Below are 27,658 nucleotides of genomic sequence, written 5' to 3'. Positions count from 1 at the left end.
TGAAGCCAGGCAGGAAGCTCTTGCAGATGTTCCAATGAACAATGATGGTGGGAAGATGGAAGAGGTAGATGAATTCAGACCATGTCCTGGGGAAAGAGTTGGTAGGACTTGCTCTTATGAAGGCTAAGGAAAAGAAAATAATTCAAAGATAATGCCGAGAATTTTTGGATCATGTCATTGTTTGTAGAGATTGAGAAGACTGGAAAAGACTTTTAGATGGCCAAGTGGAGGCGTATCAAGTGTGTTAGCTATATATATACATATGGTGCCCGAGGAGGCGTAAGAGCAGGAGATGCAAATTGGAGAGTCAAGGGCATGCCTTAAGACTCTTGGAGGTTCTTCAGGGAGATTGTGTAGAAACACAAGAAGGAGGTCCAGGATAGAGCCTGGGCACCTGGAAGTTTCGGAAGTGGACGAGAGGAGGAAGAGCCAGCAAGAGGCAGCAAAGGAATAGTGAGGAAGGAAAACATCCTGGATGGTGAGAGGAGAAAGTGTTTCAAGAAGGAAAGAGCTTGGAAATCTGTGTTCAATGCAACTGAGAGATCAAGTGGCATAGGAACAGAGAGGTGACCTCACATTTGCTAAGATCTTTGTTGACCTTAACAGGAGTCCTGGTGGAGGTACCCGCTTGGAATGTGTTAAGGAGCTCATGTGGGCTATATTTAAAATCATCCAGATGTCTTTTCTGATACAAACTATATCATGTTTGTAAGCTAGTGGTACTAATCTATCAGAGAGGGAGAGAGAAAGCGAGAATTGCAGGAAAGAGAGGGGAGATAACTGTAGGCACAGAGTCCTTGAGGAATTGGGAGGCTTGGCCCCTGATAGGAGCAGGACTTTCATCCATAACAACAAGGCAGGGACCAGTACATGGGTACAGACACGAGTGGGTTGATGGTTTTTAAGGTGAGAAGATAAAAGAGTTCCTGACTAGCTGTTTCTGCTTTCTCAACCAAGTAAGAGGCAAAGTCGTGAGCTCAGATTTGTGTGTAGGGCGTGAGGTGGGGAGTACAATGAGGCCATAGCAGGGATAGAGGAGAGAAGATATGAAATCACCGCCTTACATGCTATGTGATTGAACCTACTTACCAGGTACATCATGCACATTGGGCACGTTTGGGCTCATTGCAGATTTGTGGTCATGAATTTTTACATGAAACCGGGAAACATTGTTGTGTGGTTTTCCTGTGGTCAGAACCTGAGTGAGGCTCAGAGATAGGGTCACTTGGGTTTTCTCAAGGTTGGAGTTTTGCTAGTTGTGTTCCATAGAAGGACAGAGATACTCTTGAGGGCATAATTATGATGATGAACTGTGGGCTCTGAGGTGGATGGTGGGGGAAGAGAGGACCCCAAGAGGGTGATGGGTGGTGAGGACGTGGCAAGAACAGAGACCAGAAAGCTAGTGCAGTTGAAGAGTCTCTGGAGAGGGAGGACTAGGGTGGACAAACAGGAAGGTGGGAGGCTGCGGTCAGCTTTGGATAGAGATGACATTTTGGAGGTGCCGCATTTTTGAGTGGCTGCGATGAGCTGGTGAATAAAGTCTCTGTTGATCATCTCACCACCCCCGCACATCCAATTAGAAACTGTGTTGGTTAATTTCTGTCTCCAAAACCTCTTGATTTTATCTCCTCCTCTCCACTGCCACTGCCACCACCTTGGTGCATAGCTCCATCATCTCATCTGGACCCTTACCAGAGCCCACAGAGGGGCCTCTCTGCCCCAGTCATTGGCCGCCCCCTTTGGCCTGCTGCTGGCAGCCAGACCATTCTTCCAAAAAACAGATCTGCCTAGTCCCCTGCCCCTGCTTAGAGGCCTTTGATGGCCTTTGTGGGCCTCAGAACCTGTGATCTCCCAAATGGGTCTTTGTGGCAGGCAGCCAGACTGAGCCACTTGTGGGTCCTCACGTTACTGTGGGCTTTTTCCCTGTCCCGGCAGGGCACATGCTGCTCCTGCCCCTCCTCACAGTCAAGGCCGAGTTCTGTTAGGTGCTGCTCCCAACCCTACTGGGACTGTGGAGTTCCCGTAGCTTCCTACCTTCACTCCTTTTTGGGTTGCCTAATTGATGATCCCAGAACCTCACACCATCCCTAGCATATAGTGGGCCCTTGCTGATTCAGTTGTCACAGCTGGGTGGTGGTGCTATTGAGATCTACTGAATAGAGGCCAGGAAATGTTGCCAAACAGCCTACAATGCACAGGGCAGCTCCCAGCAATCAAGAGTCACCAGCCCAGAATGTGCTGACGCTGTGAAACCATGCTCTAGAACAAACAAGGAGAATTACTCACACTTTTTACATTCCGCTATCACCTTCTGGATTTTCTTTGCCTTTTATTTACATAGAACATTGATCTTAAACACTGGGCCCATTCTGAATGCATATATGAAAACTATAGCAGAGGATTTTTGGAGCAACCATGAAATGGAGCAATGATTTATTTCAATAAATTAAAGCTCTGCACAACCCTTTATTTCTCCTACCCTAGGACAAAGCCAGAAAATGCACTTAGCCACATTCTGCATTTTAATTATACATTCAGAGGATATAACTGTTGTGTGAATTAAGAAGCAGTAAAACTAAATTGATTTTTCCATATATGCTGAAAGATGCAGGGCTTAATGCGCATTATAATTAGGGACAATGGAATCAATTGTAGAATTTTTTTAAGACACCAAAATCCTAGATTACATTGCACTGATAACCTCTTCCAGCTTGTCAGTTGTTTCCCTAAAGTCATTTTAACACAATTTCAAGTCCTAGTTTTAGCAAGGAGATAAGCCCAGTTAGCAGTAAAGTTGGTGCTGATGGGAAGTTCCTGGTGTTATAACAGGAAGCTCTGGAAATTAGAAAAGAAAAGGCCTTCTTTGATCATCTTAGGCCAAAATACGTCTGATTTGATGTACTTGAACTTCTGAAGCATGATTCAGAAAACGTCTCTCAACTTCAGGGTTGACCAAGGAAAAGCAAAAGTCAGAAAGAATTTGTTCTTTCTCTCCCTGGCTTTCACACTGATGTCATGAGAAAATATGTGAAAAGGCCTTGGGTGACTCTGAGACAGTTACATTGTGACAAATAAGAGGGTAAACTTTCAATGAGAAGTCCATTAAATTCCAAGACTGAGTAGAGAGCTAACCTGCCCTTTAGGTGTTGACAGTGGGTCTTCGCAGATTCTAATTGCACCATAAATATTCGTCATAGACATCACACTGCAGGCACAGTCACCAAAAGTGGTCCAGTCCCAGGCAAAGCCTCTGTGAGCCACTCCGGGTAGAGTTGTTTGGGGGCTCCTGACTCCAGTCCCGTCTCCCCCTCCCTGATATGCCCAGAAGTCACCCCACATTTTCAGGCATCCAGTGCTTGGCCTTCTGTCTCCTCCCCACAATCAAAACCTAGTTGGAAAAAAAAAAAAACACTTGCATTAGACAGGTCTTCTTCTGGTTCATAAGAAGTCGGCCTCTATCAACAGTTTGGGAAGAAAGCTGAGATGCCCTCTGAAGTCAGGGCCATTTACATGACAGAGCCCCAGTCCTGCCCTCCCACAGGGTCTGCCCACCTGCTGCCTGGATCCTGTTCAAAATGCAAAAGCAAATCCTGCTGTTGAAGCTTAGCTGAGAACTCAGTGAAGACAAGAGATACAGGTGTCTTGTTCAGTCTTGCGGCCCCTGCATTCAGCACAGGGCCCAGTACATAATAGATGACCAAAAAATTTGTATCCAGTGAACAAATGGTAGACTAAACATCTCTTAAACTAGACATCGTTTGTTGTGGTTGATTCACGCAGCAGAAGTTTCTTTTGAAGGCATTCTTTCCTATGGATAAATCCAGGGTTTGAAAAATTGATTTAAAAGGCTTACCACGCTCTAATTTTGATTACAGTGTATGACGGTGGTCACGCTTTGGTCAATTGTCAGTGTGGGAGGAGGGGTCCCTACCCCCAATCGTGGTGCCAGGTGGTACTATCAGATGCTCTTTGGAGCTTGGGGAGGAAAGGACAGCATGCCAGCAGCAATTACAGGGCTGGACATGAGAAGGAAGGCTGATTCCTGCACACCGCATTCAAGGCTTTTGTGATTTATTCCCTTCAGTGAATGTTTACTGAACAGCTACTGTGCTAGCTTGCTGCTTAACAAAACACTCCAACACAAAGTGACTTAGTAATTATTTTTATTGCTCACATGTCTGTAAGCCTGGATAGCTAATCTAGGCTCACTGGGCTGGATGCATCCACTGACCTCAGCTGGGCTTGCACGTGTGTCTGGAGTTGACTGCTGGTCAGGCTGTAGGCTGGGTGTGTCTGGGGCAGCTCTGGTGCAGCAGTCTATCATCCTTCTCCTAAGATCTCAGGCCAACATGGGCTTGTTCTTCTCAGGGCAGCAACAGAAGTGCAGGAGGACAAGCCCAATCATGCAAGCGCTTTTCACACTTTTGTTGCATTATGTCTGCTGAGATCTATTGGCCCAAACAAGTTTCATGGCTAGTTGCAAAGTCAAGGGGTGGGGAAGTGCACTTTGTCCATGGAGGGGAGACAGAGGAAGGAGTAAATATGTCTGAACAAGGATCTAACCTACCTTACCAAATATGTACCGGGAATAGCTCATCAGCCTCACTCACTATTAAGTCTTTGTACTCTTTTGCTAGTCCAGCCTTCCAACAAATGAATAAATGAGTGCCACGAGGGCAGATGGCAGAGGAAAGAAGAACTACCATCTGTTTGCCTTTGTCTGTGCTGAGATAATTGGAACTGGTTATAGGTTTGTGTTTAGACCAGTGGTTCTTAGCTTCAGGGGGCAGGGAGATTGGTCATGGATATTAGGAAATCTTTGAGAATCTGATGAAAGCTTTGCTTCCTCTCCCAAGATGAATGTCCACATGCACAGAAGCATAATAATCAACACACAATTTTAGGAAATTCTAGGGGTCTGAAGCCCCCGCTGTGGATCTCCTTGGGATGTCATGGATGTCATGCCAAGAGCACCTGGTCTAAATGCTTCTACCTGGAAGGTTTAGAGAAGTCAGGATAGGCCTGAGTTATCAAGAGGGCCTTCTGGAGAGCCTGTTGACCTCAGATTTCCCCGGGAGTCCATCCTAACCAACAATAGAACTCGAGGGGCTCCAGGGTTCCCAGACTTAATCAAACCCCTGGATCTACCATACTGAACCGTTTCCAAGTGATGTGGATTTGTCTCAGCAAACAAATCAGGCACCAGCAATATACCCAGTAATATCCTCAGAAATGGGAAGCTCTCAAGAAGAAGTGCCCAGGGGACAATGCAAACATTTGAAAGGAGGAGAAACATTTGAAAATTGTGAAAGGCGGTATACAGTTAAGCATCCAGATGACGCCATTAGGGTCAGCAAAAAAGGCGTCTCAGACAACTGTCTTGCAGAATCTCTGAGGACAGAACGGGAGACGTGAGCCTTAGAATTGCAGAGGGCTGCTCTGCCCCGAACAAGCAGGAGAACAAGAGATAACCAGCCAACTCACTGTCATGTCCAGCAGAAGGGCCAGGGCATGTGAGCCAGGGTAGGGGTGGGGACGATGACACCCGATAATTTTCAAGTGATAGGATACGGAAAGGGTACCAAGAGAGTCACAAAATATTCTGTTTCAAAGACAGAGAGAATTACGCTGAGAGAGAGAGAGAGAGAAAGAAAAAGAGAGAAGAGAGTGTGTGTGTGTTTTGGTTGATGGAGGAGAAAGAGCTTGAATTTCATAAGTGCTCTCTCTTCTGGTGCTGAGTAGACGAACCATGTCCTAGGTTCGTGAGCGGTGGTGAAGCACACTGGTTTGAAGTGCGATCTCTGAAGTCACATAGAACTGGGGTCAAAATCTGGCTCTGCCTTTCACAAACTGTGTGACCTTGGGCAAGTTGCTTAATCTCTATGAGAATCAGTCTCCTCCTTAGCTGAGATTGGAATTCGTAATAGTGGCTTCTCCTTAGAATTGCGGTGAAGACAATGAACTGACCCATACAAAGCACCTGTTGCAGTGTTCAGCGTGTAGTAAGCACTTGATAAAAATTGGTCATCATTATTTTGTATTTGGCCTAGGTTGTGTTAGTCAAGCATTTTCGGTTAAATGACTAGTTTTATATAAAGTGGGGTTTGGCTTATATAAATGGGGGGGTAAAAGGAGAGAACTAGTTTCAAGCGTGGTTAGATCCAAAAGTTTACCAAGGCCATCAGGTGTCACCTGCTTCTCTCTCTCCTTCCTGCTTTGCTCCCCTCTCCCTCTGCATCTCCGGGCTCTCATTTCTGGTGTGGGCCTGCTTTCCAGGCAAGCTTTCTCTATTCAGTGGTAAAGATGTTCCCTGGCATCTCCAGGTAAACCTAATCTGTAGCGATATAATTTTTTAAAGTTTTAGTTTTATCACAGTTAATAATGCACCCTATTTAAAGGATCAAATAGTTCTACAGGGCACTTTTGTGAAAATAGCAGTTTCTGCCTCCTGTTCAATTTCCTCTCACAGAGTCATCAATTTCAACCCTTTTTGCTGATTATCTTTCTATTTACCTCTAAATAACATGATACATTTTTATTTTTCATTTTTCAACATTGTATCTTGAATTCTCTCTATACAAGGTAGGCAATTCACCACACCACAGAAACACACCCTTCCCAACTCCTAGTTCTCTGGGTAGTTAAATCACCCTTTGGTAAGATCATTATTCAATAATTACATAATTATAACTATGTAAATGATACTCCCAGCTGAGTCAAGTAGTTAGCTGTGATTACTTCTGTTTCTTATGTAACTTTCTCTTCATTGGTGCGAATATTTGTTTCTCTTTTACTTTTGGGTATTTTTCTATAGATTTGTTGCTAATGTAACTCCAAGTTCTTTAGCTGCCTAGTTCTCTCAAGATATTCAGCTATTGTTGGGCTTTCATCTTCTTGAAGAAGTGTCTCCCAGAGTCTTCTAACACACACCAACCTGGACTTTTTGCCCTTCAGGTCTGATGTGCATATCTCATTGGGGCCCTCTCTTTACTGTCATGCTGGGAGTTTTCTTCTTTTGTCTCCTGTATTTATCTCCCGTTATGTGTATCTCACATTTTCCTCCTTAGAGGTTCATACATTTATTTTGGTGACGCACATCCTGAAGTGCTTCCTGAGAAACGGTGTGTGGGGAATACAATTTTGAGGTCTTGCATATCTGAAAATGTTTATTTTAATCTTGTGTTTAATGAATACTTTGGTTGGGAATAAATTCTAGGTTGGATATTATTTTTCTCCAGAATTTTGAAGGCATTGTTCCATCATCTTCTAAGCTATCAGTATTATTTTTGAGAAACCCAAAATATTTCTGACTTCTAAATCTTTGTAGGTAATCTGGAAGCTGGTAGGATGCAACTTGCTGAAATTTTATGATGTTGTATCTTGGTACGGATCAAATTTATCCAAAGTGCTGGACACTTGAAGAGTCCTTCCCTTATCGAAAGTCATAATCTTCTGTTAAGGGAAATGTTCTTTAAATTTTTTATTGATTATTCCCTTCCCTGTCATTTTTTCTATTCCCTTTGCTAGACATTCTGTTATTTATATGTTGAATGTGCTGGTTGAGTACTATTCTTTAATTATATTAATTTTTTCCCTTAGTCTTTTTTCTCTAAGGTCTAGGAGATTTATTTAACCCTATCTTTTAATCTTTCTATTGAGTTTTTTTACAGTTCTAATTTTCATGAGCTTTTTTTGTCTTCTAAATGTTTCCCTTTATATGGCTTTCTTTTCTTATCTTTTAGATACAATGTCTTCTTTCTTGGAGGATATTAGGTATTTTTTTAAGTTTTCTTCTTTTGGATTTTCTCTTATTTCCTTCAAATTTCTTTCTTCATCTTTATTTTGGTCTTCATCTTTCATAATAAAATACAGTCTCTATTTCTTTGTTCTTGTTGGGTTCTGCCTTTATAAATATTCCTTACTCATTTCAGTTACATCTCTGTGTATACTTAAGAGGGAGCACTAAAAAGTCCGTAAAATTTTTTTGTGTGTTATTGGATATTGTCAACCCTGGACTCTAAGGAATTGCTCTTGGCTGGGCAGCTTTATCAGGGAATCCTGATGTCTGGATCCCTAGGTTTTTCATCTTGAGCTGGGCAGATTCTCCAGAAAAGGGTCTTCCATTCATTTGTCTTGAGGGCAAAGACTTGTCTAACAGTGTTCCAGGAGGCGTGTCAAGGAGGAGATCCATGGGTCTCAGCATTGAGTATAACACTTGTTCAACCTTTGTTTATAAAAAAGTGTGCCCTAATACTGTGTGCCTGAGTCCCTCAGTCAGGAGGGCCTCTACTTTACCCTTTTCTTAGAATAAACCTGTAGTCTCTGCCAAAGCAGAAGTTGTCTGGACACAGGAAGTGGGGAGGGGATGTGAGATTGAATGGATTCTTAAACTTCTAATTGATCCTCCTTTTCAGTGCTACCTTCACCACATCCAAAAGTAACTGGTTCCATGAATACTTGAGTCTTTTGAGGGACTGTTACTAAACTACCATTTTAATAGGCACCTTTCTCAGTTCTGCAGTCATGTGTCTCTTAACAATGGGGATATGTTCTGAGAAATGCAATGTTAGGCGATTTCATAGTTGTGCCAGCATCTGAGAATGTACTTACACAAATCTAGATGGTATAGCCTACTACACACCTAGGCTATCTGGTACTAATCTTACGGGACAACTGTCATATAGTCGTCTGTCGTTGACTGAAATGTCATTATATGGCACATAACCGTACTTAGTTAATTGCTCATCACTCAACAAAACATTATTGCTGTCATCTTCTCTCTCATTCTATGATCAAAGGTATTGGATCACATGCCCCAGCTCTCAACTTGGCACTAATTCCTGTGGTCTGGGTTCTCTTGAAAGTCCAGGTGAACTGTTTTCTTATGGTAGGAAACTGTGACTATGTGATTGACAACTACATGAGAATCATACTGAGTGGCTGTTCCCAAAAGAAAGAGATGGAGCACTGATAAATAAGCAGCAAATGTCCTAGACATAGGGCAGCTTTGTCCTCCAAAATGTGCTGATCTTGAGGAGGCAAGGATTTTCCTCGGCTGCTTTGCATTCAAAAAATGTTGCCTCCATCTTAGAAACACTAGTTATCAAGCAGAAAGCACCTCCCTTGATGTTTTTCTCCATTGTAAACCTCGACAACATCTGTTCACACTTAGCCCTCCTGAATCAATTTATTAATGCGGATGCCCATTGAAGTGCAATGAGAGCAGAGGCTTCCTGGAGAAACTCCATGCCCTGGAGAGATAAAGGAGGCCAGGGCAGGCAGGCAGTCCCAGCCTGGGACTTGGGAATACACATGGAAAGGGGTAGAGAGAGTACTCATCCCTAATTTGAATGACTAGTGCCAAAGGGGGGTGATGTGTGTTTCCCTGCTGTAACCTCAGAAGCCCTAAAGGAAGGAAATTTATTGTCGAAAAAAATAATCTGTGGGCATTTGCCGGTAAATGCTCTTTATTCTCGTAAGGATCCCTTTTGTGTTAGTCTCTGAAACAAGATGTCTGAGACATTCAAAGGAATAATGTCATCCTTAAATGTTTAATCTCTAAGCTAAACAAACTTCTGGTTCGTCTTGAGACCTCTGGCCGTCTATGTCACAACGATGCAGTTTAGAAGACAATGCTTTTGAAGGACATTTTTAATGGCAAATTTTGAATGAAGTCAGTCGTTGGTAGTTCAATGACAATGTCTATACGTTATTGTCCTTTTCCAGCTTAACAAGAACAAAAGGCCACGGCCAGACCAATTAGTCACATACGATGGGACGTGATGACATTTTTACTCTTAAACTTTTCTGGTATAAAAGGGTCACCCAAGGAGGATCTGACAGAAAGCGTGAAGAATTTGGCAATAAAACCACCGATCTGCAGAGATTTTGGAAAGTCCAAAATGATTAGGTAAAAGATTACATTTTTCCACCAAAAAATTTTGAATTTGTTTATTTTTTAAATTTATACTTGCCTGGATGAGACTAATCTGAGTTTGTTTTTTCCTACTCTGCAGCTCATTAAAATTCAATCTCATTCTAGTTCTGTCGATTTCTACCATGCATGTGCTTTGGTCTTATCCGATTCCATCTTCTAAGGTAAGAGTTTTGCCTCTATTTTTGATTCTTGACTAGATAACTAAAATTGTAGAGTATGTAAATTCAAAATAATCTCAAGGAAGATGTGGCAGAAAAGTAATTTCCTTTATTATTAGAGCTTTCAATGAAAAAAAGTATAAGGAGAATCAGGAAAATTAGTAAAAAGAAACATTTATGTGGCAATAGGTAATATTAGATCATATTAAAATTTGTTCTAAATTATTTAGGAGCTGGTCACTGCATGGGAAAATATTTATTTCAATGTACCATGTAAATTGTGTTGTCCATGATGACTTATTCATTCCACATATAATCAAAATGAACATTTAATCATTGAGACTGTATTAAAAATGTAACGGACCCCTTTCCAAAAAACTGTGAATTCTCTAATTTTATAACAATGGTAACTTTTTCAGATGAAGAAAGTAGATAAAATGTAAGATCTCAATAAAATATCACATAAAATATTAATTCATGTATTTATTCAAGAATATTGATTAAGCCCCTAACCATATTTATTGAACTGTTCAAGACATTCATAAAATGATTGTCTTTCTTTGGAATTTTAATTACTTTTCCTACACGATATTTCAGCTGTTTTATGACAATAATTTGTCTAGAATTTTAAAGTATCTTCTGTCACTGGTAGTGTTTTGTGCTTTGACTTTGCTCCACTAAAACTTAAACTGGCACAAGGTAATTACTGAAATAAACGTAATTTATGAAATGACTTTTAGGATAACAAGATGCCACATACCTAAGTAATAAATATGTGTCCAAACATAATGATCTAGCTATTTATATTATTGGTTTTCTCACTAATCTTTGCATCTGTCATTTTTCTATTTCTTGTTTACTTAATCTGGCTTCTTTTTTCTGGTTTTACTCTCATGAACATTCAACACTAATTTAGTCATTGATTCTATAAGACACCACATTGATCCCGTTGATGAGTCACCATCCATAAATTGGTATATCTTCTCAAGTGGCTTCCTAATTACTTTCTATTCTTTCCCCAAAGGTTTGTTCATGACATTTCCGTTGAAAAAGAGGCATTTGTATGCAGCCTTTGTTTTTTTAAATTAAGAATGTATTTTCTTCTAATGTACTTATGAAATCTGCTTGTCCATAAATGAAATATTTCTTCCTTCACTGCATTTTCCATATTTCTATTTCTGCATATGACAATTTCATTCTCATTATAACCCCATCATGTAGTAGTGGTACCAATTTGACTGTTTAGGGTGAATGATTATGTAGACAAATGACATATAGGCTTCGGTAATATTTGTTGAGAACTTCATAAAGTCCATCAACCAGGCAAATACACCATATTATTCCATTAACGAGTCTGCTCTGCCAAGGGCTCCCTTCAATGATCAGCAGAGGACATCGGTATCTTTTTAGGGATGTTTTCGGGGATCTCATAACTAGAACCGATGCATTTCTTTTGCAATATAAGGATGGCATCTTGAGTATTTCTGGAAAGAACTGGAATGCTTCCCTTTCTGAAGTGACTCATAGGCCTTTCTTTCCTGGGGATTTAAAATAGATGGCATTATATCACGCTTAGGTTTCCTCTGTTAGCACAGGGATAAACACATAGTGGGTGTGCAAATAAGTGTTTTTGGTTGGTTTTCCCACAACCAATATTTCTGAAACCCTTTTTGACTATTCCCAGATCCAAAAAGCAAAACTCAACAAACACCCATCTTTTTTCCAAGAGGCCAGTGGGGGTGCTTTGCCTGGGAGCTCTGACTGCTGGATCCTTCAATAAGCCCCCTGGTCGTGGGGGAAGAATCCCAGGGAGCACTGTATGCATTCCGACTCCATTTCAACTCCCGAAGTAACCCCAAACCAAAGTGGTTTTCCTGCGCTAGGAGAGGCAAATGTATCATTTTTACTTTGTAGTATGTTCTCTATTTACAATGAAAGACGTCAGCCCCCTTTTCCTCTTATAGCTCTAGTATTGTCGAAAAACATGTCCTCGGAGTCAGAGGCCTCAACTTAAGTTCCTGCCTCATCTACAAGCCATTTAATTTCCTCATTTGAAGGAAATTATAATTGAAGAGATAACAGCACTTACTTCTTAGAGCTTTTTGAGGGGATAAAATGAGATGATGCATATGAAGCACGTAGCACAAAGATCATTGATAAATCTTTGCTCTTGTTACTGAAGACATTTGCAGTTGTGCCTTGTCCTTGTTGTGCTTCTTCTGAAACCGGGAAGGAGAGGACATGTGACAAGTGTTGACATTTTTACCCAACCTCTGGGTCAGGTCGGCCTCTGGGACTTAGCAGCCCTCTTCCTTGGGACATAGCCCTCTGCTCTTGTATGTGATTACTGCGTCTACAAAGTATGGGATGGAACTGCATCTTCTCAATGGCCAGTTTGAGCACTAAGATTCCAGAGCCCTAAGATTCTAAGATTCTTTCATGACTAAGTGCCCTCTCCACTATTCTACATTATCCAGGCCTTTGAGCCACTGATGAGGAACGGAACCAAAGTCAAAAGATGAAGATGCTGATGTTCAAGTAGAAAGACGTCCTTATGGAGAAACTTGGCAAATGGCCCAGGACAGGCCCAGAGGGAAAGTGGTTCCAACTGAAACCTGAAGTTTGGTTATCAGGGCTTGTTTTTCTTAGTGAATTTAAAAAACTATTCCCAGGACTAATTGGTGTCACTTGAAAGATTCTTTATAAAGTAATAGGGAGAGGATAACTCTATACAGTGGATGATGAAACTACTGAATAGCAGCAATTACATAAGTAGTGCGAAAATTACACAGAAGGGTAGATAGCTCCAAATAGTATTTTGTATTTGGATAAATTATATATTGTGTTTTAGAAAAATTTTCCTCTTAAAAGATTGGATATATTGGACTTATTGCCATAAGATTTGGAAAATTGTTACTATTGAAGTAAACATTTAACCCTAAAGCTGTATTCTCTCCCTCTTCCATCTGAATTGCCAGGTGTCTGGAAAATCTGATTACTTTCTCATCCTGCTGAACAGCTGCCCAGCCAGGATGGACAGGAGCGAGGGACTAGATTTTCTAAAGCCAATTTTGGAGAAGACGTTTATGAAAAGGTCCTTTCGCAATGGAGTTGGCACAGGGATGAAAAAAACTTCCTTTCAAAGAGCAAAATCATGAATGAGTGTGCAAAGAACTCTGGGAATTAATCTCAAACTTTGTAGAGTGTGACTAATGTGCTAAAAGTCACTTATATCTTTATCATTAAGTATTGGTATGCTCTCAACTCTTAAATATCTTTTCTCTCCTGGCTTGTACAGAGTAAACTGAGTTTAAAAAAAATGTAAACCTGTCTCAAACTCCCGCTGTAAGAGAATAAACTATTTAGGTGATCAACTAGTAACTGTCCTGAGTAGGGATGGACACGTTCACTTTGATCTTAAATTGGCCAGAAAGTGTGAGCATTTTTACTGTAATGACAATGGTATGATTTTTTCCTGCCTGTAATACTGTAATATCATAATATTGAATTTTTTTCTTTTAAATATGGTTTTCTGAAATGACTTAGCAGGGCCAATTCTTTGGGGATGTGCTATTTCAGTTTCTAAGAGAGTCTTGTGAAATTAACCAATGTTAAGATTTATGATACAACTGTACTTTCCTTGATCAATCAGTTGATACCAGAAACACTCATTACCAGGGCCCTCTGGATGTAACACTTATCCCCCTTTTCATCAAATATACTTAGACATGGATTGTTGTTTTGTCTTGGAAATTTGTTGTCTTTTTTTAAATCTTAAAACCCAGAAATACTGCCACTAACGATAATGACAACAGAGAGACTGCTGGTTGCCCAGGGTGTGTGTGGGAGGTCCTCTGTGAGCCAGTTCCCCAAAGCTGTGTGATTAACGCGCCACTCCCTCTCCTGCAGGAAAGACCCGGCATCCCCACCACTGAAACTCTTGACATTACTTTTCTAAAAAGGATAATGCAACATTGGTTGACGTGTTATTATTTCAAAAGCACAGCTTTAATAAATGTGTATGTGCACGTTCGATTTTGCAACACACAAGGGCATTCTAACCAAGAAAGTCATTATGTTTTCCACTTGGCTGTGTGTGTGCAGACAAAGTCCTAATGCACTTTAGGACTAGGGACCCTGTAGGCTTTTGCTTTCTGTCCCTGTGGTCCCAGCCTTTGTTCCTATGGCGGCAGCTTTAGAAATCTAACCAACCTGCCAGTGGCAGCTCCACTCTCCTCACTTTCCACTCCAAGGCAAAATTCTTCTCGGAGCATCTGGAACGGCAGCAAAGGAAGTCATCCCTTAGCGACTTCCTGCCTGCTCACAGGCTCTGCAGCACCATGAGACCTAACGGGTGAGATGTAAAGTGCTTCCAATAAACTGTGGAAAATCTGACAGAAGATTGTTGGGGAAACTGGTATTTTTTCTCCGCCTAGCATTATTGGCGGAGAAGCTAAATAGATAGCCCGATAGGTGTTATTTACTCCTGCAAAGTTGAAAAACAGTCACTGCATTGATAGGCTCATGGTGAGTGTGGTGTCAATCGGGTATGTTGTGCAGGGAAGAGAAAAGATTGTTATTGCAGGGAAATCTTCCTAATTTTCTATTTGCATTTATATGGATTGGTTAGAATAATAAAACACCAAAAACATAATGGGAAAAATTCTCTTCCCATTTCCAGATCTAAAATATCGTTCTAACCTCAGGGGGAAAAAGGCCTTCGAAAAAGTATTTGCGCTCTCAAAATTGTAGCAGAGGAAAAGCTGGCAGGCAGAGAAATTTGCTTTCTGAGGATAAATTGTACCTCTTGCTGAGGTTTTAGGAATAAAGTGTTTTGGATGAAAAACACTCCCAAGTCCTGTTTGGATAGTGTCACTAGAGAGGTGACCAAAGGATGGCCCCATAAACCTTTGGGGAAAGTGAACCCTAAGATAGTGTAGCACTGAATGGCCAGTAGATCGCATTCAGCCACTGACACCAGTTTTGGCAGGGTCCTGAACAAGCCTGCCGGCTCCCAAGGCTGCATGGAGAGTGGCCTGGGATAATAGGGGTGGTGATGAGAGGGTCACAAGATGTTGGTGACCTGAAGCTTACCTTTAGAGCCAGTTGCCTCGGGTAAGGCTTGGGAAGCCCTCAGAATGCAAGCAACCTGAGGGACGAGCGGCATTGCAAGTTAATTTTGGTCAACGCTACCTTAGCTTGATTAAGTTTCACTTCTTATCTGCAGAGATTTTACTGGAAGGGAAAGAAAAGACCATGGGCCCCTGGGTGAGAGAATGCTGGTGTGGAGAAGGTGATCACACAGCAGGACCTGGGGGGTAGGGGAGCTTTGACAGGATGCCAAAGAACCCTGGCCACACAGACAGTGCTTGGATCCCAGGGCCAGGGTTACTCAGTTGCACGACTTTGCTCAAGCTTCTAGAATCTCCTTGAACCCAAGTTTTATCACCTATGAAATGGGGCTAATACTACTTACTTTACAGGATTGTTCATTGTTCATGCATTGGTCAAGTCAGTCACTTGACAGATATTTATCAAGCTCCTACTATATTCCAGGGAGAGTGTTCTAGGCATGGGAATGCGGTAGTGGAGAGCAAATTCCTGCTCTCATTGATCTCTTATTGGAGGGGGAGAAGGGTTGGAGAAAACAAGATTGTATAAGTTAGATGGTGGTAAGTGAAGGAGAAAGAGCAAGGAAGGGGAGAGGGGGTGCTGAGGGGCAGGAGTAGGGGTGTCATTTCGGATACTGTTGTCAGGGAAGGCGTTGCTGAGAATGATAGTAAGAGTTCCAAAATTCCTAGAGTGGAGTGAACAGTGAGTAGGTGGAAGGAGATGGGACCAGACAGGTATGCGGTTTCTGTAGGGTCTTGTCAGAACTTTTGCTTTTCCTCTGAATGACACTGGAAGCCCCTGGAGAGTTTCGAGAAGAGAAGTGACATTATCAAATATATCTTTTAGCATTCACAAATTTGTAAGAATGAGAAATAAAATGTATCCATAGTAGGTCTCAATAATAGTAGCAATAATTCATTCTATGATTGACACCCAGGAACTCAGATTCCTTTCCTTCCTTGCCTGTTTCACAATTCTGCCCTGGGAAATAATTAAACTGTGAGCTGGAGGCCCTGGTTGGGCAAGGACCTGGGTAGGGAGAGCTGTCAGTCTCCCAGATGCTGAGGAAACTTGCATGAGAGATCAGATTCCTGTTCCATCAACTAAAACTTGTCTTAAAGGTGAAATTCTATTTCACTGGATTCTCTTTCCTCTAAGAATGAGGGACATTTTGTTCTCACCAACATTTACTGAAATTTCCATAGAAGCATCCCAAATGTTGAGGGAGGGGGACCATGAGCGTGCAAATTTGTGGGTGGACAGCCCACGCAAAGAAATACAAGAATTAAGATTTCAACTCACTTGAATTTTTGGGACGCCCATCTCATTTTCTTTCGGTTGGCGATTTATTTCTAATGCAGAAACATTAAAAAACAAACAAGGGTGTCTGCTACAAAATTTCCACTCCACTCCGCCTCGTGCATTTTTGAGCAGTCACATGAAGGAGCAACATTTTAGGGAAGGAAAATTTGAAAACAATTGGATTTCATTCCCCACATATAGTTAGAGCCAGAATACAGCAATTTGACATCAAAGTCCCATTTCTACACTCAATATTTTCTTCTCTTTTTGGCCCATCAAACAACAGCAAGAAAGAAACCTGCAGGAGGCTCTTTTCTGCCTCTCCCTGTCTGGACTCCCTCTCTGCTAATACTCACGCGGACCCCTTTGGGAAGGGTAGAGGCCGGCTTCTCTGTCGATGGAAGACTGTTCTTTACTTCTCCTCTGTGGAGGGAAGATTGTTTTCTGGGTGGCCTGACAGCTCCCTCTGGGCTGGCGGGCATGAGCTCTGTGACCCTGCCTTCTCCACTTTGCGTGTGCTGTGCAACTTTCAACTGCCCCCCAGCCGGGGTATGCAGCTTTCCTGAGCAGCTGACAACCCAGCCAGTCTGTTTCTCCCTGGCTAACAAACCCATTCTCCTATTTGCCCTATAAAAAGTGAGCCAGTTTGTGGGATCTCTCTCTGAGGGGCACAAGCCGTGATGGATCCAACCACGCAGGCCCAAGCACACCTCTCCGTGGACTAACAAAGAGGCAGATAGGGTCCTGCAGGCATTGGCCAGCTGTTGAGCCTTCTGCCCCAAAGTTCCACCTTCCACGGTGTGGGCTGGAACTGAGCCTGGACCTTAGGCTGACTCCTTCCTGGCTGACCTCTGCCCAGCAAGGGCTAATGCCCTAGGTGGAGAAAACTTACAAAAAATCAAACCTGAAGAGATGGCTGCTAAGTGGGACTCAATATGCGGTTACAAGCAGCCTCCTCTGCACTGGTAACCAGGCTCCCACCTACCTGCTTTGGGACTTCGTAGTGAGTGCTTCCTGGACAGAGTCCCATTTACTCCCTCTGCAGCCCGGGAGAGCCGATGGGATGTTGTTATCTCCACGGACAGACCAGGAAACTGAAGCTTACACAGATCTAGTGATTTTCTCATGGGAGATCATGGTCAAATACCTGGTAAATGGCAGGTCTGCCTGACTCCAGAGAAGGTGCCCCATGACCTGTGACATCCAACTGCCCACAGCATGATATCAGGCAATGAATGGAAGAAAAGGAAATAAGAAATCAGAGAAGGTGTACGTGGTGGTGAATTTTCTGTGTCAACTTCACTGGGCCATGGGGTACCTGGATATTTTGTTAAACATTATTCTGAGTGTGTCTGTGAGTGCGTTTCTGGAGGAAATTAGCATTTAAAATGGCTGACTGAGTAAAGCAGGTTGCCCTCCCAGATGTGGGTGGGCCTCATCCAGTCCACTGAAGGCCTGAATAAAATGAAAGGCTAAGTAAAACAGAATTCTCTCTCTCTGCCTCACGGTGTTTGAGCTGTGCCATCGGTCTTCTGCTCTCAGACTCACACTGGAACTATCCTGGTGACTCTCCTGGGTCTGGACATCGCAGCCTTCATCATTGTGTGGGCCAATTGCTTATAATCTCTCTCTCTCTCTCTCTTTCTCTCTCTCTCCACGTACATCCTGTTGGTTCTGTTTCCCTGGAGAACCCTGATGTATCAGTTTTCCACGTGACAAATTACCAGAAACTCAGTGGTTTAAAACAACACGTATTTGTCATCTTCTGAAGGTCAAGTGTCCAGACATAACTGGGTCCTCACGAGACTGCCATACAGGGGTCATCCAGGGCTGTGGCCACATCTGAAGACTCAACAGGGGAAAGGTCCACTTCCAAGCTCACGTAATTGTTGGCAGAATTCAGATCTCTGTGGCTGAGGCCTGAGTGCCTCAGTTTCTTGCTGGCTGTTGGCAGGAGACTGTCTTCAGTTTCCAGAGGCTGCCACCAGCTCTTTGCCACTTGGGCTCCCCTCCATGACTGGCAGCTTCATCAACGCCGGCAAAGGGGAGAATCTTCCATCAAATGGACACTGCAATTTTATGTGACTTACCACAAAAGTGACAGCCTGTCACTTTTGTCATATTTTATTGGCTAAAAGCAAGTTTACAGGCCCTGCCTGCAGTCATGGGGAGGGGCTTACACAAGAGTGTGAACACCAGGAGGTGGGATCAGGGGCCATTTTAGAGTCTGGTTGACACAAAAGTTATGGGTGACTGCCTTGGCTGTGGGAGATCAGCATCTGTCTAGACTGGAGCCCTAAGAAGGAGTAGGATGCACATGAGATATGACCGGTACTATGTGAGCAACACCTGCAAGGCAGAGTCGGTGCGGTGCCTTATCAGTGGGTTTATGCACGTCAGACAAGCTTCTTCTCCCCTCAAGTGGCCGGCCTGCACCCCCATGTGCTGTAGAACAACCTTGGAGCAGAGGCTTAGATTGATTTTAAGGCTTAAACACATAGTGAAAGTTAAGCTATTGGAGTTCTCTTTCATCCCAGGCCCTGGTTGAAGAGTGTGCACGTATGAGCTTGGTCAATTTCTGTAACTACCTTAAAAATACAGTAAAATACCTCTAAGGTAGGTGCTGTTGTTAGCCCCATTTTACAGATAAGGCATTAGGAGCAGAGAGGTTAAGTAACCTGCCCGAGGTCACATAGCTTGTAAGCAGTGAAGCCAATATGGGAACCCAGGTGGTCTGGCTCCACAGATGGAGTGCTTCCCCACCTCCTCAAACCCTTAGACTAAGAAAGCTACCATCTTCCGAGAGTGTTCGGGAGTTTTTGAGCAGCACAGGCTGGTTAAAAAGAGCTGGCTGCAGCTGGATTATAAGAGAGACAGGGTAGAAAATAAATAAAAAGGCAAAAAGGACACGGTGAAAGGAAATGAAGATGTATTTGAAATATCCAAGATGTGTTTCCCATGGTGAAATGTGTTCTCACAGGAGAGAACAAGGAAGCAATTAGAAAATGACTGGATTCAGTTCAAACAGAAAATTCTGAAATTATAAAGGAGCTGCCTATGCACTTGGTAAACACTGACGTGATATTGAAAGTAGCTTTTCTGTAAATAACGCAGAGATAGTGTATTTCCTTCTACAGCAGTGAAATTGCTAAAAGTTTTACTGGAGAAGACAGCCTACAGGAGGTTTGTAACTCTTATCCTCCTGTCCATGATAGGACTTCTTGCATCCTTGGGCAAGCAGGTTAATAATTATCAAAGTGAATTATGGTCACTGCCAAAGGATGACATTAGCTAGAATCCTGCTTCCTGCCACCATGATGGAAACCCTCCAGGTACATAAAAGAATTATGGGTTAAGGTTCTTTTATAGCCTTTAACAAACAAGATCTGCAGCTCAGAATTGGTGCATTATGTTCTCTCTCCAGGCTCCTCTGGGCTTTTGTAACCCAAGCTGGGTATGTGGCTATGGCAGTTCTGAGGGGTCTCATATTGCTTGAGATTTATAAGCACAGCCTTTGGATTTAGACACATGTGAGCTCAGCCAGCATTCCACTTAACAAGTTCTGTGACTGTGGACATGATCCCGGACTTGTCCAAGCCTCAGTTCCCTTTTCTGTAAAACGGAACCCATAGTGGCATTGCAATGGAGCCGTAGTGAGACAGAAGTGAAACAATTCATGTTATGCACCTAAGACAGTGCTCGATCTTGTGAGTGCTCCGTGAATGGCGGCCAGGTGCAGCAGAAGTTACGCACATCCCAGTTTAACATCGCATATAAACTGGGTGGATAACTCACACTTACAAATTGAGATGGTGAAGAATTGGAGGCAGATATTATTTGTTGATGATGGAAATATAGATTGGATGTTATTTCAAATACATGCTAAGCTAATATAGATGCTGGTATGGCTGAGTCCTGAGAGAAAATTTCTATCTTCTTTAGAAATGATTGCGGCCAATATGGTAGATTAATTGAAGTACATCGAGAGACAGAATACACAGACAAGCGATGGTCAGATCATATACGACAATGCAGACCCGTACCTTTGCAGCAACCAGCCCAGGAAGTGAATCTGCAGCAACTGGCCCAGAACGGTCAGGACTTGATCAATGCCTTCCAATTTCTCTGTTTTCATGCTCCACTTCCAACTTAGAACCAGCAGAGAAAGCCAAAAATGCTCCCAAACCAGTCACATAGCTTGCCCCACTACTAATTAGCCTGCCCCCGGCTCCCCCACACCGACAACCTCCAGTCAGGGCACAGCTAAAGCCTTCCCTTTTTCCACTATAAAGATTTCCTGCCCCTCTGCCTGCCTTTGAGTCTCTGCCAAATACAAGCGATGGTGGCTCAGCCCCTTGCCGTGGCAGTTCTGAACAAACAGCCTGTTCGTTCTCATTTGGGTGGTCTATTTATTTCCACAACACTGACAAAGCCAAGGTGGCACGGCTCAAGAAAAACTTCACAGGGGCTCTACAATACTGGTCGGAAGTCAAAAATCTGTTGCCACGAACTTTTTAAGGTGTTTTTTTTTTAAATAAAGATACTTTTATTCATTTATCTTACTATGAATTTAAAAATCAGACATTTAGAAAATTTAAGCAAAGAAGGAACAGGGAAACAAAAATAGAACCCTAATCTCACTACCCAGAGGTCAACACTCTCAACGTTTTCAGGTAGCTGTGTGACGTGGAAGGGAGCATGCACATGCGTGTGCACACACACACACATACATTTTTATATAAATGTGATCACACAATTCTCATTCTGAAATCTGTTTTTTCACTTCAGCGATATGCATGGATAGCTTTCCATGTCTGTGAATGTTGAAATATAACATTGTGTTTAAAGTCTGTGTAGTATTTAATTGCATGCATATATCACAATTAGTTAAACCATCCCCTATTAATGACATTTAGATAATTCAGTACTGTGTTAATGGGAAAAATGTTACAATATATACTTCTATACATTTGGCCAATTGCTTCATAATGATAAAATGCCAGCAGTGGGAAAGCTGGTCAATAGATATACACATTTAAAATCTCAACATATATTGCTAAACTGCGCTCCAGAACAGTCACATCACTATAGGAACACTGGACATTGTCTATCTTTTTCAATTTTGCCAATTAGTAAAAAGCAATATAACATTGTTTAAATTTGCACTTTTTCATTTTTCATTATTTGTAAGGATAAACATTTATCCATATCAGTCTATCTACACACACACACACACACACACACATACACACACACACGTTTGGAATTGTTTTATGATTTACCTTTTCATGTACCTGGCTCATTTTTTAATTGGATATCTTTTTGTATCCATGTTAAAAGCTTGTTATATAATAGGATATTAAACATTTTGTCATAGTTTATAATTATATTTTTGTTTTCTTTGTATTTAGCTTGCAAATATCTTTCATTTTTCTCCTCCACAGTTTCTGGCTATTGGGTCATGGGAAAGAAAATGTTCCCATTCTAAGATAATAAAAGGTTTTAAGGTTTTGTTTAAATCTTTGATCCAGGACATCATCTCTTGCTGAGTTAGCTCGTATCCTCAAGTGTATTTTCATAAAGGTACATTAATCCTCTTTGCATATTTAGAATGTCCTTCTGCTGACTTCTCATGTAAATAACAGCTTGTTGAGTGCACCATTTTGAGGTTAGAATATTTTTTCTGTCAAAATTTTGTAGACATTTGATTGCTCTTTTCTCTTAGAATCTTACGTTGTTGAGAACTTCTAGCCAGTCTTTAATTTTTTTGTTTCTAGGTCGCTTGTTTCTTCTTACTGAATATATGTAAGATTCTTTCAGTTTCTTTAAAGTTCAGTAATCTTACCAGGATAGATAAATCTCAGTATTTATCATTCGCTATAAATTTTCCAGGTAATGGTGTTTCCTTGAAAGTTCTCTTCTCTTACATTTTTATTATCTTTTAACTCTACTTGTTTATTCTCTAATTCATAGGACCCAATATTCGCATCATCTCCAATGTCTATCACATTTTGATCACTATCTTGGTCTGAATTCCCCAGAACACAGAATATGGGCAAAACTTCAAGGCAATCCTTTGTTTGGAGTGCAGTCCCAGGACAGCAGGGATAAAAGAAAAACGGAAGTGAGGCAGAGAAGGAGGAAAGCAAATACCAGGTTGTAAGTTATGAGTCGGTCACACTGTCATCAGAAAACACAGCTGGTATTCTGTGGCTACAGACCACTGGGTGTTGGAACTGGAGAGGGGGTGGAGGTACAAACCATTTGTCTATCAAGTCTTTGGTGGGATTTGTCTGTGGGCTTCTTTCCGTCAGTGTTTGCCCTGAGGGGCGCTTACTCCTCCATACTTCTGGGCTGCGTTGCCTAGGCCTCCAGGCAGCTGCCAGGGAAACCGTGAACCCCGTCCCATCGTGCAGAGCTGCATCTGAGCCTGGAAGTGGTGGGAGGAGCAGGAGCCCCTGGTCCTGTCGGGTGGGATGCAGATGCAGACAGCCAGTGGTATTGGGAGAAATGGCTGAAAGGGGGCCTGGGAGCAGGTGTAGCACTGGCTGCGCTGCTCAGAGCCGAGCTGGCAGTGCCTCTGCAGCTGTGGTCCAGGCAGTCTGTTCCGAGCAAGGACAGCACCCCTGGCTGGGGCTCCCCGAGGGGCCCCAGTGCGTGGAGCCCAGAATCTGGGAGGCTCATCTGTTGGGGCCAGTACATCATTTTCTCTGTCATTCTTTTGTTTCTTTGTCTTTTGCCTCTGTGTTATTTGTGACTTTTCATTCTTGTCCTGAATGTTATTAAATTGGTTTCTACAGTATCGATTCAGGTAAATGCAGCTTCTAAAATGTTTTTAATGTCTGCAATAATACTGTTTTTCTCTTTATCTTTATTTAGGCTTACCAGATCTATTTTAATCTCATTCTGTTATCTTCTTTCATTTTTTATCTTTGGTTCTTTTTACTCAAAGATGCTGAAGAAAATTCCCTGATTTATTTGATTTCCAAAAATGACCACTCTGGGATATTTATTCTCTCTTCCTTTTTTAAAAATAAAATTTCAGGATAATCATGCATTTTGAGTGCTTACTATGGCAAATATTTTGTTACACATTTAACATAGGCTCTCTCTTAATCCTCACAACAAAAGGATGACATAGGTAGTATTATCTCAATGAGGCAGAAGGAGATTAATTAAACTGTCCAAGATTACACAGCTAGAATGTACAGGAGCCAAGGCTTAAACCAGCTGTGCCTGACTCCAAACCACGTTTCCACTTGTTGAGCACTTTTTGTGTGGGAGGGCTTGCTGTGCCTTCCCAAATAGGCACGCATTGCCTTTTTCACCTTGCTTATTCATCGAATTAGCTGCAGAGCCTTGACCAGGCTATTACACCACAGGGGCTCAGTTTCCTCGTCTGTGATATGGTTACACTGTGTTCTCTCCAGCTCTGAGCCTTGTGGCTCTATTGTCTCCATCCTCTGGGCTGCTCTGGTTTTGGAGATCTAATCCAGACTTTCAACTTGAGCTAATACTTGCCCAGGGTTGAAACAGTGAAGTTGCAATCTTAGCTCCTTGTCTGCTAAAAAGAAGTTTTGAAAAGCAGACACAAATGCCAGACATTCTCCAGGCAACATTTTCTTGATTGAGTAGCAGAGTGCAATGAACCACTGATTACTAGGAGCAGAAAAACAATTAGAATTTTGCCTCTCAGAGCTCAAAGGGTGGAATGAATCTTTGGTGTAGACTCTGTCTTTATTGTTGGAAGGGTCACTTCAGGAAGCCCTCATACCCACCGGGTGTAGGTCAAATACCTACTCTGTGTCCTCAGCGTAGGCCCAGACCCTGGCTACATGCAAATCCCAAGCCAAACTTCTCAGACCAGGGGAATGAATACTCTTTCAATAAGATCAAATGCTGTCCCATGGGGAGAACGTACATCTCCACAGGGTAGAATGAAAAATTTTAAAATTGCTGTTATTGGCAATTTTCTTCAGTTTTCAAGAGGAGACATTTGAGGATGTTGGAGATATGTGGGGACAGAGCCTATGAGATGGGCTTCCATTAGGGGCAGGAAGATGTCTGATTTTTAACCACAAAGTCCAGTATTTGGACTTCATTTCCAGAAATCAAGGTGGTGTCATGAAGTGACTTGGTCATGATGTCCTTATGCTTTCTTCAAGTTTGCCTGGTGGACATTGGCTGTTTGTCACCACCCAGTGTCCATTGCTCCTTCTTCTGGTAATGGTAACAGAAGATTGCGCTTTGGGGACCCATACTCCCTTACTGTGGGTCCTGTGGTCACCGTGAGGCTTAGCCCCAATTTCGGGGGTGACCATTCAACCCACTTGGTTCCCCTCCACAGGAGTGGGTGCAGGGGTCAGCACGTGAAGCCCAGACCTTTGCTGAACCTGCCTGGAAGGAAAATTCTCTTTCTGCCATGGCCTTGGAGCTTTGAGGATGGGCACTGTTGGCAGCCATTTTCCCATGATGAGGGAAGACTTTGAATGGTGGTGAGTGATGTGGGGGTGTGGGGAGATAATCAGGCCCTGGAGTCCGTCCCGCCTGAAGCCATGTCCACCCAGCCCTTCCTTTGATGTGAGCCAATACTTTCCCTTTATTCAAACAGCTTCGAGCTGAGTTTTCCGCAGCTTGCAAACAGGCGCTTCTACCCCACCCTGTGCACCACTGTGGCTCGGGTGCCTGAGCAAGAGCTTCAATGTTCTTTATTTTTGCTGAAGTCAGATGTCAGCCCTTCTGCCAAGGTCTTGGTTTCTACTAAATAACTTTGATGTTCTCTAATAACTTGGCCATAGCATTTCATTTGCCCAAGGAACCTGCCTTAGGGTGTTGTTTCACTTGAAGTCTTACATAAAGCTTTCAACAAGCAAAATTAATATAAAGCTATCCTCTTCTTAGGTGGGAGACTTCCTTCCCTCTGCTTCAGTGTGAATGCTAATATATTCCCAGGGCGAGAGAGTGGGTACGAGAAGACTCTGAATTACTCTCCATCTCAAATGTGCACTGAATGTCTGCCTCATATAAATTGGGAGTGGTGAGGAATAGTAAAGGCAATGGCATCTTCCATTATAAACTCCTACCAAAGGGTGTGAAAAAAGGTGAAATAATGGAGGAGGAGGAGAAGGATGAGGAGGAGGTTATAAAAATCTTTTGTTTTATTTTGTGGATATAACCATAAAAAATAATGGCTTCCATTTGGATAAGGCTTTTTCTTTTTATTTCTCAAAGAGAATTCACATCCATATCTGAACTGACTTAGGTAGAAAAGATATTGCAATTTCCATTTTACAGTTGATGAAACTGAGATCCATAGAAATAAGCCAAGGACATGTAACTAATTATGAATCTATGCTGGTAGTAGTACACAGTGGTCTAACTCTCTGGGTTCTCATGACAAGCACTGTCTCTGTTTTCTGATTTATAAAATATATTAGCATGTTATATTTCAAAAGGTGCACGCATGAACTTACCACTGAGAACATGGAATCTCTTCTTCAGGATCCCAGAAGTTCCAAATTTATATAAGGACTTTGCAAAGGGCCAGCATTACAGTTGAGGCTATGTTTTCACTAGTAACTCCTAAAAATAGTTAAGTTTAAAGCTTGCATTCAATATTCTACAAGAGCTTTTGGAAGTTTTAAATCACTACTCAATTTTCTATTTCTCTTTAAGATTTTCATTTCAGAAGCAGCAAATCGTATCAGGTAGGAGGGATAGTCATTTGCAAGACAACGGTTAAAGAGCAACCGTACTTTAATTATAAAGTAGAAACAGCTACTGTTTGCAAATTGTGTGGGCAGGTGGATCTCCCTGGGCTCCTGACCTCAGATGTATGAGCAAAATTAGGCGGGACCGGAATGCACTAGACACCATCCCATCCTTGTCAGGATCATGAGCTCTGCTTCAAAGACCCAGTGGCAAGCCCAGCTTGGGGTTGACTAGCTGGCAGCCTTGCACACGTTGCTTATTTCTCTAGGATTTAGTTCCTTAATTTGTAAAATGTCCTTAATAACAGTAACTGTTTTCAGGGTTTTATAAAGATTAAATGAGGTAATATACATAAACTTTCAGTGTGAGGTCTGATACCCAGTAAGTACTCACCAAATGTTGCTATTATTTTTAGCATCATTCTTAGCATAGCCCCACCACCCTCAATGTCATCATCATCAGTGTTGTCGTCATCATCAGAACTAAGTTAGATCTCTCTTTTGGGGAGTCTAGTTGTCCATCTTGCTGTGATCTACCCAAGTTCGCGTCCTGACTCCAGCAATCCATGACCTTGTTTGTCTGCACGTGATGGAGAGATGTGCTTTGCATATCATACCTAAAGCAGCACACACAGCAGTCAGAATAAAACATGACAAGAGATGTAATTCTTTTACACTAACATTATGTCTTACGTCATTAAAGCCGAATGACTCAGTCACGCTACAAACCACTAAGAAATTAGAGGGTCATGTGGGTGTTCCCCATTTTCCAGCCATAGTCCTGAGTGACTTGAAACCAGCCTCCCTTGCTGTTGGTCGTCACAATTCTGCTTCTCTCTCACTCTGCTTCCCCCGGAGCTCTAATTCTGCACAGCCCAAGGGGAAATTCAGGACTCTGTATGAGGATCCTGCCCCATAAGGGGGACATTTTACTTGGAACTACTTCCAGGTTTAAACCTGAAGACTTCATGTGCCACGGTCCTACTGACTAATGCCTCCTTGTAATGATTAAATGGCTTAAAAACAACAACAACAACGTGGCTCAGAAAATCACTTGCTGTTAGGAGACCCCTCCATCTGGGTATTTTCACTAAGAAAATACTGCGGGAAAGCACTGCTAAAAGCTTCTGAATCTCCAAAGTATAATTTGACTTAATTAAAGAAAAGCAAGTCTTCCTACTTGGTGAAATGATTTGGGACAGATGTTGGAAAAAAATATGCTAAAAATTAAGAAAAACAGATTTTTAAAATCTATCCATTTCCCTTCTCCTTCCTTTCCTCCATAGTAAGGTGTTCAGTTTCTGGAAGGAAGAGAAGTAATGATAAGATTTAGACTACGTATCATAAAAAATCATAAGGCTTTCAAATTCTTACAGTATAGTGGTTGTGTGGGATGTCTATTTACTTTCAGCTACATTTTCTTTGCTTAAGTTATGTGC

At 42.2% G+C, this 27,658-nt stretch overlaps 1 protein-coding gene across 1 annotated transcript in view; it reads left to right on the top strand.

Moving 5' to 3' along the window:
• Positions 1-13,807, top strand: part of NPS (neuropeptide S) — a 53,659-nt gene extending 39,852 nt beyond the window's left edge. The window contains exons 2-3 of the mRNA XM_070589598.1: positions 9,995-10,098; positions 13,074-13,807. Coding sequence (XP_070445699.1) covers positions 9,995-10,098; positions 13,074-13,253 — 284 coding nt within the window. The 3' untranslated portion in view covers positions 13,254-13,807. The remainder of the gene's footprint in view (positions 1-9,994; positions 10,099-13,073) is intronic.
• Positions 13,808-27,658: the final 13,851 nt, after the last annotated feature.

Source organism: Equus przewalskii, chromosome 1 (genome assembly GCF_037783145.1).
Source record: "Equus przewalskii isolate Varuska chromosome 1, EquPr2, whole genome shotgun sequence".
Classification (NCBI taxonomy): Eukaryota; Metazoa; Chordata; class Mammalia; order Perissodactyla; family Equidae; genus Equus; species Equus przewalskii.
Note: the sequence above shows the minus strand (reverse complement) of the source record. Positions and strands in the feature narration are given on the sequence as shown.